The sequence below is a fragment of the Leucopleurus acutus genome, assembly GCF_964270905.1.
Source record: "Leucopleurus acutus genome assembly, chromosome: X".
NCBI classification, from domain to species: Eukaryota; Metazoa; Chordata; class Mammalia; order Artiodactyla; family Delphinidae; genus Leucopleurus; species Leucopleurus acutus.
Window position 1 is genome coordinate 15,112,170 of NC_139148.1, and position 12,852 is coordinate 15,125,021.

The 12,852-nt window shown below is 38.1% G+C and overlaps 1 protein-coding gene across 1 annotated transcript in view; it reads left to right on the plus strand.

Moving 5' to 3' along the window:
• PPEF1 (protein phosphatase with EF-hand domain 1) overlaps nt 1-12,852 on the plus strand; it is a gene marked incomplete at both ends in the record, with an annotated part of 123,834 nt that overhangs the window by 106,853 nt on the left and 4,129 nt on the right. The window contains one exon of the mRNA XM_082864221.1: nt 5,994-6,100. Within this exon, the coding sequence (XP_082720347.1) occupies nt 5,994-6,100 (107 nt within the window). The remainder of the gene's footprint in view (nt 1-5,993; nt 6,101-12,852) is intronic.

The following is a 12,852-nucleotide window of genomic DNA, read 5'->3' on the forward strand; positions in this document are numbered from 1 at the left end:
TATTGTTTTCTTTGTTTCTATTTCGTTTATTTCTGCCCTGATCTTTATGATTTCTTTCCTTCTGCTAACTTTGTGTTTTGTTTGTTCTTCTTTCTCTAGTTCCTTTAGGTGTAAGGTTAGATTGTTTATTTGAGATTTTTCTTGTTTCTTGAGGTAGGCTTGTATATCTATAAACTTCCCTCTTAGCACTGCTTTTGCTGCATCCCATAGGTTTTGCATTGTCATGTTTTCATTGTCATTTGTCTCTAGGTATTTTTTGACTTCCTCTTTGATTTCTTCAGTGATCTCTTGGTTATTTAGTAACGTATTTTTTAGCCTCCATGTGTTTTTGTTTTTTACTTTTTTTTCCCTGTAATTGATTTCTAGTCTCATAGTGTTGTGGTCAGAAAAGATGCTTGATATGATTTCAATTTTCTTAAATTTACTGAGGCTTGATTTGTGACCCGAGGTGTGATCTATCCTGGAGAATGTTCCATGTGCACTGGAGAAGAAAGTGTTATCTGCTGTTTTTGGATGGAATGTCCTATAAATAAATATCAGTTAAATCTATCTGGCCTACGGTGTCATTTAGAGCTTGTGTTTCCTTATTTATTTTCTGTTTGGATGGTCTTTCCATTGGTGTAAGTGAGGTGTTAAAGTCCTCCACTATTATTGTGTTACTGTCTATTTCCTCTTTTACAGCTGTTAGCATTTGCCTTATGTATTGAGGTGCTCCTGTGTTGGGTGCATATATATTTATAATTGTTATATCTTCTTCTTGGATTGATCCCTTTATCATGATGTAGTGTCCTTCTTTGTCTCTTGTAACATTCTTTATGTTAAAGTCTATTTTATCTGATATGAGTATTGCTACTCCAGCTTTCTTTTGATTTCCATTTGCATGGAGTATCTTTTTCCATCCCCTCACTTTCAGTCTGTATGTGTACCTAGGTCTGAGGTGGGTCTTTTGTAGACAGCATATATATGGGTCTTGTTTTTGTGTCCATTCAGCAAGCCTGTGTCTTTTGGTTGGAGCATTTAATCCACTCTCGTTTAAGGTAATTATGGATATGTATGTTCCTATATCCATTTTCTTAATTGTTTTAGGTTTGTTTTTGTAGATCCTTTTCTTCTCTTGTGTTTCCCACTTAGAGAAGTTCCTTTAGCATGTGTTGTAGAGCTTGTTTGGTGGTGCTGAATTCTCTTTGCTTTTGCTTGTCTGTAAAGCTTTTAATTTCTCCATCAAATCTGAATGAGATCTTTGCTGGGTAGAGTAATCTTGGTTGTAGTTTCTTCCCTTTCATCACTTTAAGTATATCATGCCACTCCCTTCTGGCTTGTAGAGTTTCTGCTGAGAAATCAGCTGTTAACCTTATGGGAGTTCCCTTGTATGTTATTTGTTGTTTTTCCCTTGCTGCTTTCAATCATTTTTCTTTCTCTTTAATTTTTGCCAGTTTTATTACTATGTGTCTTGGTGTGTTTCTCCTTGAGTTTGTCCTGTATGGGACTTGCTGTGCTTCCTGGACTTGGGTGGCTATTTCCTTTCCCATGTTAGGGAAGTTTTCGACTATAATCTCTTCAACAATTTTCTGTGGTCCTTTCTCTCTCTCTTCGCCTTCTGGGACCCTTATAATGCGAATGTTGTTGCCTTTACTGTTGTCCCAGAGGTCTCTTAGGCAGTCTTCATTTCTTTTCATTCTTTTTTCTTTATTCTGTTCTGCAGCAGTGAACTCCACCATTCTGTCTTCCAAGTCACTTATCCGTTCTTCTGCCTCAGTTATTCTGCTATTGATTCCTTCTAGTGTAGTTTTCATTTCAGTTATTGTATTGTTCATCTCTGTTTGTTTGTTCTTGAATTCTTCTAGGTCTTTGTTAAACATTTCTTGCATCTTCTCAATCTTTGCCTCCATTCTTTTTCCAAGGTCCTGGATCATCTTCACTATCATTATTCTGAATTCTTTTTCTGGAAGGTTGCCTATCTCCACTTCATTTAGTTGTTTTTCTGGGGTTTTATCTTGTTCCTTCATCTGGTACATAACCCTCTGCCTTTTCATCTTGTCTGTCTTTCCGTGAATGTGGTTTTTGTTCCACAGGCTGCAGGATTCTAATTCTCCTTGCTTCTGCTGTCTGCCCTCTGGTGGGTGAGGGTATCTAAGAGGCTTGTGCAAGCTTCCTGATGGGAGGGAGTGGTGGTGGGTAGAGCTGGCTGTTGCTCTGGTGGGCAGAGCTCAGTAAAACTTTAATCCTCTTGACTGCTGATGGGTGGGGCTGGGTTCCCTCCCTGTTGGTTGTTTGGCCTGAGGCACCCCAACACTGGAGCCTACCTGGGCTCTTTGGTGGGGCTAATGACAGACTCTGGGAGGGCTCACGCCAAGGAGTCCCTCCCAGAACTTCTGCTGCCAGTGTCCTTGTCCCCACGGTGAGCCACAGCCACCCCCCGCCTCTGCAGGAGAGCCTCCAACACTAGCAGGTAGGTCTGGTTCAGTCTCCCCTGGGGTCACTGCTCCTTCCCCTGGGTCCCGATGCACACACTACTTAGTATGTGCCCTCCAAGAGTGGGGTCTCTGTTTCTCCCAGTCCTGTCAACGTCCTGCAGTCACATCCCACGAGGCCTCAAAGTCTGGTTCTCTAGGAATTCCTCCTTCCGTTGCCGGACCCCCAGGTTGGGAAGCCTGACGTGGGTCTCAGAACCTTCACTCCAGTGGGTGGACTTCTGTGGTGTAAGTGTTCTCCAGTCTGTGAGTCACCCACCCACCGGTTATGGGATTTGATTTTACCGTGATTGCGCCCCTCCTACTGTCTCATTGTGGCTTCTCCTTTGTCTTTGGATGTGGGGTATCTTTTTCGGTGAGTTCCAGTGTCTTCCTGTCGATGATTGTTCAGCAGCTAGTTGTGATTCTGGTGTTCTCACAAGAGGGAGTGAGAGCTGGGATTGTTTTCTTAATTACATTTTTGGATTATTCATTTATAATGTATAGAAATACAGTTGATTTTTGTATGTTGTGCAATCTTAATGAACTTCTTTATTAGTTCTAATAGTTTTTTTAATTTATCTTTTTTATTGAAGTATAGTTGCTGTACAAAGTTCTAATAGTTTTTAGTGGAATCTATGGGATTTCCTATATACAAGATCATATTATCTGTGAATGCGGATAGTTTTACTTCTTCCTTTCCAATCTGGATGCCTTTTACTTTCTTTTCTTGCTTAACTGCCTGGCTAGAACCTCCAAACCAATATTGAATAGAAGTGGTGAGAGCAGATACCCTTGTCTTCTTCCTGATCTTAAGAGGGACATATTCACTCTTTCAGCATTATGTATATTAGCTATGTGTTTTTTGCAGACGCCCCTTATCAGGTTGAGGATGTTCCCTTCCATGCCTAGTTTGTTGACTGTTTTTATCATGAAGAGTGTTGGATTTTGTCAAATACTTTTTCTGAATGTACTGAGATGATCATGTGGATTTTGTCCTTTATTCTATTAATATGATGTGTTACATTGATTAATTTGGGATGTTAAACAAACCTCGCATTCTTGGGATACATCCCACTTGTTAATGGTATATGATCCTTTTTATATATTGCTAGATGCAGTTTGCTAGTATTTTGTTGGGGATTTTCCATCTATATTCATAAGAGTTATTGGTCTGTAGTTTTCTTGTGATCTTTGGTCTTGGTATCATGGTAATACTGGCTTTATATAATAAGATGGGTAGTATTCCCACCTTTTCTATTTTTTGGAAGAGTTTGTGAATGATTGGTATTAATTCTTCTTTAAATGTTTGGTAGAATTCACCAGTGAAGCCATCTGGCCCTGAGCTTTTTTTTGTGAGAAGTTGTCTGATTACTTATTCAGTCTTGTTCCTTGTTCCAGGTATGTTCAGTTTTCTATTTCTTCCTAGCCAATTTTGGTAATTTGTATCTTTATAGGAATTTGTCCATTATCTAATTTGTTGGTGTACAATTGTTCATAGTATTCCCTTATACTTTTTATTTCTATAAGGTCAGATGTGATGACCCCTCTTTCTAAAATCATTTGATTTTAGAAATTTGGGTCTTTTTTTTTTCCTTAGCCAGTCTAGCTAAAAGTTTGTCAATTTTATTGATCTTTTCGAGGAACCAATTTTTGGTTCTATTGATTTTCTCTATTGTTTTTTTATTTCTCTATTTCATGTATTTCTCCTCTTTTTTTATTATTTCTGTCCATGTATTTGCTTTGGATTTTAGTTTAATCTTTTTTTCTAGCTTTTGAAGATAGACATTATGCTATTGATTTGATATCTTTCTTTTTTAATATAGGTATTTATGGATATATATTTTCCTCTAAGCAGTGCTTTAATTGCATCTCATATGTTTTGGCATGTTGTATTTACAGTTTCATTCATCTTAAAGTATTTTCTATTTCTGTTGTGATTTCTTCTTTGACCCATTGGTTATTTAGGATTGTATTGCTTAATTTCCTTACATGGTGATTTTCCCAATTTCTTTGTTATTACTCTCTAATTTATTTATTTATTTGTAGCCAGGAAAGATACTTTGTATGGTTTTAATCATTTTAAATCTATTGAGACTTACGTTATGGCCTAACATGGGGTCTTATTGTGGAGAATATTCCATATACGCTTTAGAAGAATATATATCCTGCTGATGTTGGGTGAAGTGTTTTATACAAATCTGTTAGATCCAATTGGTTTATAGTGCTGTTCAAGTCTTTTATATCCTTTTTGATTTTCTGCCCAGTTGTTCTATCTGTTATTGAAAGTAGAGTACTGAAGTCCCCAACTGTTATTATTGAATTGTCTATTTGCCCCCTCAATTCTGTCAGTTTTTGTTTCATGTAGCTTTGGGCTCTGTTGTTAGTTTCATGTATGTTTTATAATTATTTCATCTTCTTGACTGATTGGTTCTTTTATCATTATAAAATATCCCTCTTTTTCTCTAGTAATAGCTTTTGTCTTAAAGTCTATTTTGTCTCCTATTAGTATGGCCACTCTAACTCTCTTCTGATTGCTGTTTGCATGGTATACTTTTTCCTTTCAAACTCTTTGTATCTTTGAAACTAAAGTGTGTCTCCTGTAGAAAACATATAGTTGGATCTTATTTTTTTAATTCAGTCTCACAATCTCTGCTTTTTTATTTATTTAATCCATTCAAATACGATGTTATTATTGATATGGTTGGATTTACATCTGCCATTTTGCTTTTTGGGGGTGACTCATGACTACTTTGTTCCTCTGTTCCTCCTTTATTTTGAATTTATTTTTGTAAACGGTCTGAGGTAGAAGTTTAACATCCAGACATTAATTGTGCTAGCACTATTTTTAAAAATCGTCCTTTTCTACTGAATTTTAATACCTCCTTTGTCATATATATTGTTCCCATATATATTATAGTTCACTATATTTATGAAAATTCTATTCTATTCATGTATGTATCTGTCTTCTCTTGTGTCAATACCTGCTGTTTTAAGTAACTTTAAGGTAAATTTCAACATCTGCTATAGCAAGTCCCTCTTTGTTTTCCTTCTTGTCTTGGATATTCTCGTACACTAATTGTTCATGTGAATCTTTGTTTTATTTTTGGTTTTTTTTTTTTTTTTTTGTGGTACGTGGGCCTCTCACTGTTGTGGCCTCTTGCATTGCGGAGCACAGGCTCAGGACGCGCAGGCTCAGCGGCCATGGCTCACGGGCCCAGCCACTCCACAGCATGTGGGATCTTCCCGGACCGGGGCATGAACCCGTGTCCCCTACATTGGCAGGCGGTCTCTGAACCACTGCGCCACCAGGGAAGCCCTCATGTGAATCTTTGAAATCAAAAAGAAAATACCGGTGATAATCCTTTTAAAATTTCACACACACATACATATAAACACATTCACCACCTAGTAATATGCTATTTGTTAAGTTAGACAGTTCATTTAATGTAGAAACTGGTGAGTGGCAACAAATCATATTAAAATGAAACAGAACAGGATGACTTATGTAACTTTCACCTAATAATTATTTTCTTAACATAGGATGAATGCTGTTGAAAGTAGAGCCATCAGGATGTTAAAAGAGAGAATGATTTCACAAAAAACTGACCTCATTCGTGTTTTCCAACTTCAAGACAGCAGTAAATCAGGTAAAAAAAATTATGTAATGCTTACCATTTCTTAACATACCAGGTTACATACAAATTAGTTTTCATTTTCTTTGTTTCCTTAAGATTTCAGTTTTCTACTTTTACCAGCAAGGAATGATAGAGATAAAAGTGAAATATAATCCATTATATGCTTGGACAAAGGCATATTCCTCCTTTTCAGTAAGCTTCTTTCAACTTAAAAAAACAACAACAACCCAGAATTAGACTCCTCTTCTGGTAGTATGTTTGACTAGACACTCTGGAAGGTCCTCCTGTTTAGAAACAGCTAGATTCTAGAGGATACATTAGTTTAATGCATTTACCAGCCTCACAGTAATTAAGATAAATCTCTAGGCTGCATTTCCTCTCCCCATTAAAGGATTTTTAAAACCACATGTTGGAACATGGAGCAGCAAGCAAGCACAAAAGGCTAGATTGTCCTGGGGGCAAATACTAATATTGGTGTAGCAGTCAATCCTGAGACTAAACCATAGGATAGTAGAAAGATGGATAAGCTGAATTTGAGACTGACAACATTAAGCCTAGATCCTCAAAGTGACTAAAGTAGTCCTAGGTCTGTAGTGCCCCCAACTCCTGGCAAGCAAATGCAAATCCATCTTCATGGGAAGTGTCCCTAATTTGGGCCACTAGTATACCCAGAGATTAAGATCAACTAATGTGAGGTCACAACCGAAGATCACCAAACAAACAAGGGGACAAGCTACCACGAGGGAGAGTCAGCAGAAACAATAAGCAACAGATTAGTTTCCCAAGGACATCATATATTGGAATTATCAAATACAAAATAAAAAATTACTGACAAAGAAAATGTTTAAAGAAATGAAAGATGGAATCACAAATACGCATTTGAAAATGATTTAAAGAAGAACCATTTTTATTTTATATAGATATAAAAACTCATTAAGAAAACATAGTGAGTGGGTTTAACAGAAGATTAGACATTGCTTAAAAAGAATTAGAGGGCTTCCCTGGTGGCACAGTGGTTGAGAGTCCGCCCGCCGATGCAGGGGACACGGGTTTGTGCCCCGGTCCATGAGGATCCCACGTGCCGCGGAGTGGCTGGGCCCGTGGGCCATGGCCACTGGGCCTGCGCATCCGGAGCCTGTGCTCCGCAGCGGGAGGGGCCACAGCAGTGAGAGGCCCGCGTACCGCAAAAAAAAAAAAAAAAAAAAAAAAAGAATTAGAAAGATTAAGAATCAAATGTGTAACATACATCTAATCAGGGTCCCAGGAGGAGAGAATGTAAGAGAGAATATATTTGACATGATGATGGCTGAGACTTTTCCAATACTGTTGAAAGACTCAAATTCACAGGTAAAGAGGAACAGTGATTCTCAAATAGGGTAAATAAAATTAAATTCGCACCTACACACACTTGTGGTGAAACTGCAGAGCACCAACAGTGAAGAGAAAATCTTAAAAGCAAGCAGAGGAAACACACGGTGCTACAGAGACAACAATTAGAGTGACATCAGACTTCTCAACAGTTGCAACAGAAGCCAGTAGACAGTAGAGTCATATATACAGGTGGTCCCCAATTTATGGTGGTTCAACTTAACAATTTTTCAACTTTAAAATGGTGTGAAAGCCATATGCATTGAGTAGAAACCATACTTCGAATTTTGAATTTTGATCTTTTCCCAGGCTAGCAATATGTGGTACAATGCTCTCTCATGATACTGGGTAGTAGCATTGAGCCACAGCTCCCAGTCAGCCACAAGATCACAAGGGTAAACAACCAATACACTTAGAGCCATTCCATACCCATACAGCCATTCTGTTTTTCACTTTCAGTACAGTATTCAATAAATTACATGAGATATTCGACACTTTACTATAAAATAGGTTTTGTGTTAGATGATTTTGCCCAACTATAGGCTAATGTAAGTGTTCTGAGCACATTTAAGGTAGGCTAGGCTAAGCTATGCTGTTCAGTAGGTTAGATGTAAATATTAAATGCATTTTTTACTCACAATATCTTAAACTTATGATAGATTTATTGGGATGTAACTGCATTTTACGTCAGGGAAAATCTGTACAAAACATTGAAAATAAAATTTACGAAAAGATACAACATGAAAACACTAACAAAAACAAAGTGGGAACAGCTGTATTAATATCAGACAAAGTAGACTTCAAGGAGATATACATTACTAGAAAAATAAAGGGACACTTTATGATAAAATATTCAGTTTTCCAACTAAATCCATTCTAAATGTGTATGCACCTATTAATATAGCCTCCTTCAAAAATATGTAAAACAAAAATGCATTGAACAAGTAGAAGTAGAAAAACCTACCATCATAGTGGGAGATTTTAACACTCCTCTCTCACAGGAACCGAAAGTATAAACAGACAAAAAGATTAGCTAACGTTCCCTAAAAGACATATTTAATATATAGAACTCTGCATCCAACATTGCAGAATATACATTGCTGTCAAGCACAAATGGAACATTTACAAAAATTGACCATTAAATGGAACATAAAGTAAATCTCAACAAATTTTGTATTGGAAACATATAGAATAAATTCTCTGACATAGTGAATTGAGCTACAACTCAATTACATAAGGTAGCTAGAAAATCCCCTTGGGCTTGGAAATGAGAAATACACTTCTAAATAACCCTTGGATCAAAGAAGAAATCACAGTGGAAGTTAGAATGCTGAAATTGAGTAATGAAAATACAACATATCAGAACTTATGGGATGCAAATTAGAGGCATTGATATCCTTCAATGTATGTATTTTAAAAGATGAAACTGTGATCAACAGAGTAACAAAAAGTGGTTCTTTGAAGAAAATGTTGATATAACCCTCATAAGGAGAGAAAGAAAGAGAGACCAAATAACTGATGCCAGAATTGAAAGGGGGGACATTACTACAGACTTTACAGATATTAAAAAGATCATAAGATATAGTATGGAAATTCTTATGCTAATAAATGGAAACTTTAGATTAAATGGACACATTCTTAAAATATATATGTACACATACACTTATAAAAACTGACACAAAAAGAAATAGAAAATCTGAACAATCCTATAACTATTAAAGAAATTGGATCTGAAATTTTGAAACTTTCCACGTAGAAAGCTCTGAGCTCATATAGCTTCATTAGCCATTACAGTATGCATATTTAATATTTTAAGAAAGAAATGAAACCAGTGTTACAGAAACTCTTCCAGAGAATAGAAATAGAGGGAACACTTTCTTTTTTTTTTTGGCTGTGCCACATGGCTTGAGGGTTCCCAGACCGGGGATCAAACCCGAGCCCTTGGCAGTGAAAGCACGGAGTCCTGACCACTGGACTACCAGGGAATTCTCAAGGGAACACTTTCAAGATGATTTTAGGAGGTCAGCATAACCTTGATACCAACACCTAACAAGAACATTATGGAAAAGGAAAATTAAAAGCTAATATCACTCATACATTTAGATGAAAAAAATCCTGGAAGAAATAATAGCAAAAGGTTAGTGTATCAGAACAGAGTTTAGTTAATTCTAGGAACACTAGGAATTCTAGGTTGTTTTAGCATTTGAAAATCAATCAGTGTAATTCACCACTTAACAAAACTTAAAGAGGTAATATAATTCTCTCAAGAAAAAAATTGTTTCATGTATTTCGCCCTGGTTTCATGGGTTTAAAAAACATTTAGAAAAGTAAAAATGGAAGTAAACTTCCTTAATCTCATCAAGGATATCTACCAAAGCCTATAGAAAATAGCATACTTAGGGCTTCCCTGGTGGCGCAGTGGTTGAGAGTCCGCCTGCCGATGCAGGGCACATGGGTTCGTGCCCCGATCCGGGAAGATCCCACATGCCGCAGAGTGGCTGGGCCCGTGAGCCATGGCCGCTGAGCCTGCACTCCGCAACGAGAGAGGCCACACCACTGAGAGGACCGCGTACCGCAAAAAAAAAAGAAAATAGCATACTTAATGGAGACATGTTGAAACCTTCCCTTCAAAGTTTGGGAATGAGGGAAGGATGCTGTAGCAGGCTGAATAATGTCCCTTCCCATAATATATCCACATTCTAATCCCCAGAATCTGTGACTGTTACCTTATTTGGCAAAAGGGACTTTGCAGATGTGATTAAGTTAAAGATCTTGACCTGAGGAGATTATCCTGCATTATTTAGGTGGGTCTGGTGTAATCACAATGGTCTTTATAAGAGGGACATAGGAAGAGTCAGAATCAGAGGAGAATGTGATGTGATGATGGAAGCAGATATTGAAATAATGCCCTTTGAAAATGGAGGAAGGTGCCCCAAGCCAAGGAATATAGGCAGCCATTAGAAGCTGAAAAAGGCAAGGAAAGAGATTCTCCCTTCAGAGCCTCCAGAAGGAACCAGCCCTGCTGACACTTGACTTTGGCCCAGTGAAACTGATTTTGTACTTCTAACCTCCAGAACTGTAAGAGAATAAATATGTGTTATTTTAAGCCACTAACTCTACGGTAATTTGTTAGAGCAGCAGTAGGAAACTAGTAAGAGGCCCCCTCTCAAGACTCTGTTCAACTTTGTACTAGGGATGCTAGCCAGTACAATAAGGCAAGTTAAATAAAATGATAAGGCTTAGAAAGAAGAAATAAAATGTCACTGTGCATAGACAACATGCCAAATCCACAGAAAAACTGTTAGAATTAATAAGTGAATTTAGCAAGTTGTAGAACCTCAAGGTCAATAAACAGAAATTGATTGCACTTCCATATACTAGTGTATCAGTCAGAATCTATTCAGGAGAAAGAAACCACATCAGTAATTTGAACAAGGAAAAAATATAAAGAATTATAAACTAGTAAAAGGTGATTAATTACTAGTAGGAATAAAAGAGAACTCTAAAGAATACAAGAACAGAAAGTGTAGGGAACAACTACTGTCTCTAAGGCTGAGAGAGAGTATCCAAGGAAGGAACAAACTTGGAAGAGTCCCCTACTTCCAACCAAGGCTAAGATTCAGACCTCATTGGAGAGGGTGTCACTCTGGCCCGCTGGATGGGGTGAAAGTTCACTGAGGTGTCTCAGGTCAGAGTTGGCCTGTAGCTAGTGGGCTAGGAAGAGAATGGAGCCACCCACTGTGCACCACTGTGTCTCCCACACACTGCTGGCAAGGGAACCACCCACTGCGGTGTCCATGAAATTCACTAGAGAGTGGGTGCCACTGCATTTCCCACACACCTAGCAGCCATGCTATGCTGTAGAAGCAAGGAGCAAAGTACACCAGAGCCGTTTCTTCTGCTATGTCTTAGAGCATTCTTCCTGCACCCTCTGCTGACAAAGCCTAGCATTATGCCAGGTGCCAAAGGAGAAATATTTACAGGGTTCAGCTCCAATATCACAAAACACGGCAAAGAAAGGTAGATTTTTAAGTGGGTGGAAGTAAATTGATAACTGGTATAGGCAGCCATTAACTTTTAGATAATGAAAATCTTAAAAGATACCATTCACAATAGATAATCAAGTACCGAGAAGGAAACCAAATGATTGATGTGTGAGATTTCTAAAATATTATTAAAAGAAATAAAAAAGAACTGAAATACATGGGTGGGTATTACTGTGTTCAAGGGCCAAAGTTGTCAAGATATAAATTCTCCCCAAATTGAGCTATAGGTTTAATGCACCAAAGGGGCATGTACAGAATGTTCTTAGCAGCACTGTTTGTAATAGCACCAAACTGTAGATAATCCAATGTCCACCAACAATAGAATGGGTATATAAATTTTGAATATGTGGAATACTATACATCAATGAAAATGAAGACACTACAACTAAATGGAACATGGCTGAATCTCATGAACTTAGTGTTGAGCAAAGGAAGTAAGATTCCTCCCAAAATATTTACCTTATGATTCTGTTTATATATAGATCAAAAAAGGCAAAAAGTAAATTATAGTGTTAGAAATCAATATAGTGACTCTCCTTGGGAAAGTGGGAGGTGATAGTAATTATGAGGGTCCACAGAGGGGGCTTTTGGATATTGGCAATGTTGTATTTCTTGTCCTTGGTGGTGGTTGCATAAGAAACTCCTTTGTGATAATTCACTGAGTTTTGTATTTGTTTTGTGAACTTTTCTGTATGTGTTAAACTTCAATTAAAAAAAAAAAGAATTATGTCCTTAGCAGGTAAGTGTTTGGGGAATCGTCTTGGTGGGAATGTAAAATGGCTACTCTTTTTTTTTTTAATTAATTTATTTTTGGCTGTGTTGGGTCTTCGTTGCTGCATGCAGGCTTTCTCTAGTTGTGGCAAGCAGGGGCTACTCTTCCTTGCAGTGCGTGGGCTTCCCATTGTGGTGGCTTCTCTTGTTGTGGAGCGTGCGGACTAGGTGCGCGGGTAGTTGTGGCTCATGGGCTCTGGAGCGCAGGCTCAGTAGTTGTGGCGCATGGGCTTAGTTGCTCCGCGGCATGTGGGATCCTCCTGGTCTAGGGATCGAACCCATGTCCCCTGCATTGGCAGGCGGATTCTTAATCACGGCACCACCAGGGAAGTCCCTGGCTACTCTTTCTTTCTCTTTTTTGCTTTTTAATAAATTTATTTATTTGTTTGTTTCTTTGTTTATTTATGGCTGCATTAGGTCTTCGTTGCTGCACGTGGGCTTTCTTTAGTTGCCTCAAGCGGGGGCTACTCTTCATTGTGGTGCACGGGTTTCTCATTGTGGTGGCTTCTCTTGTTGCGGAGCACGGGGTCTAGGTGTGCGGGCTTCAGTAGTTGTGGCACGCGGGCTCAGTAGTTGTGG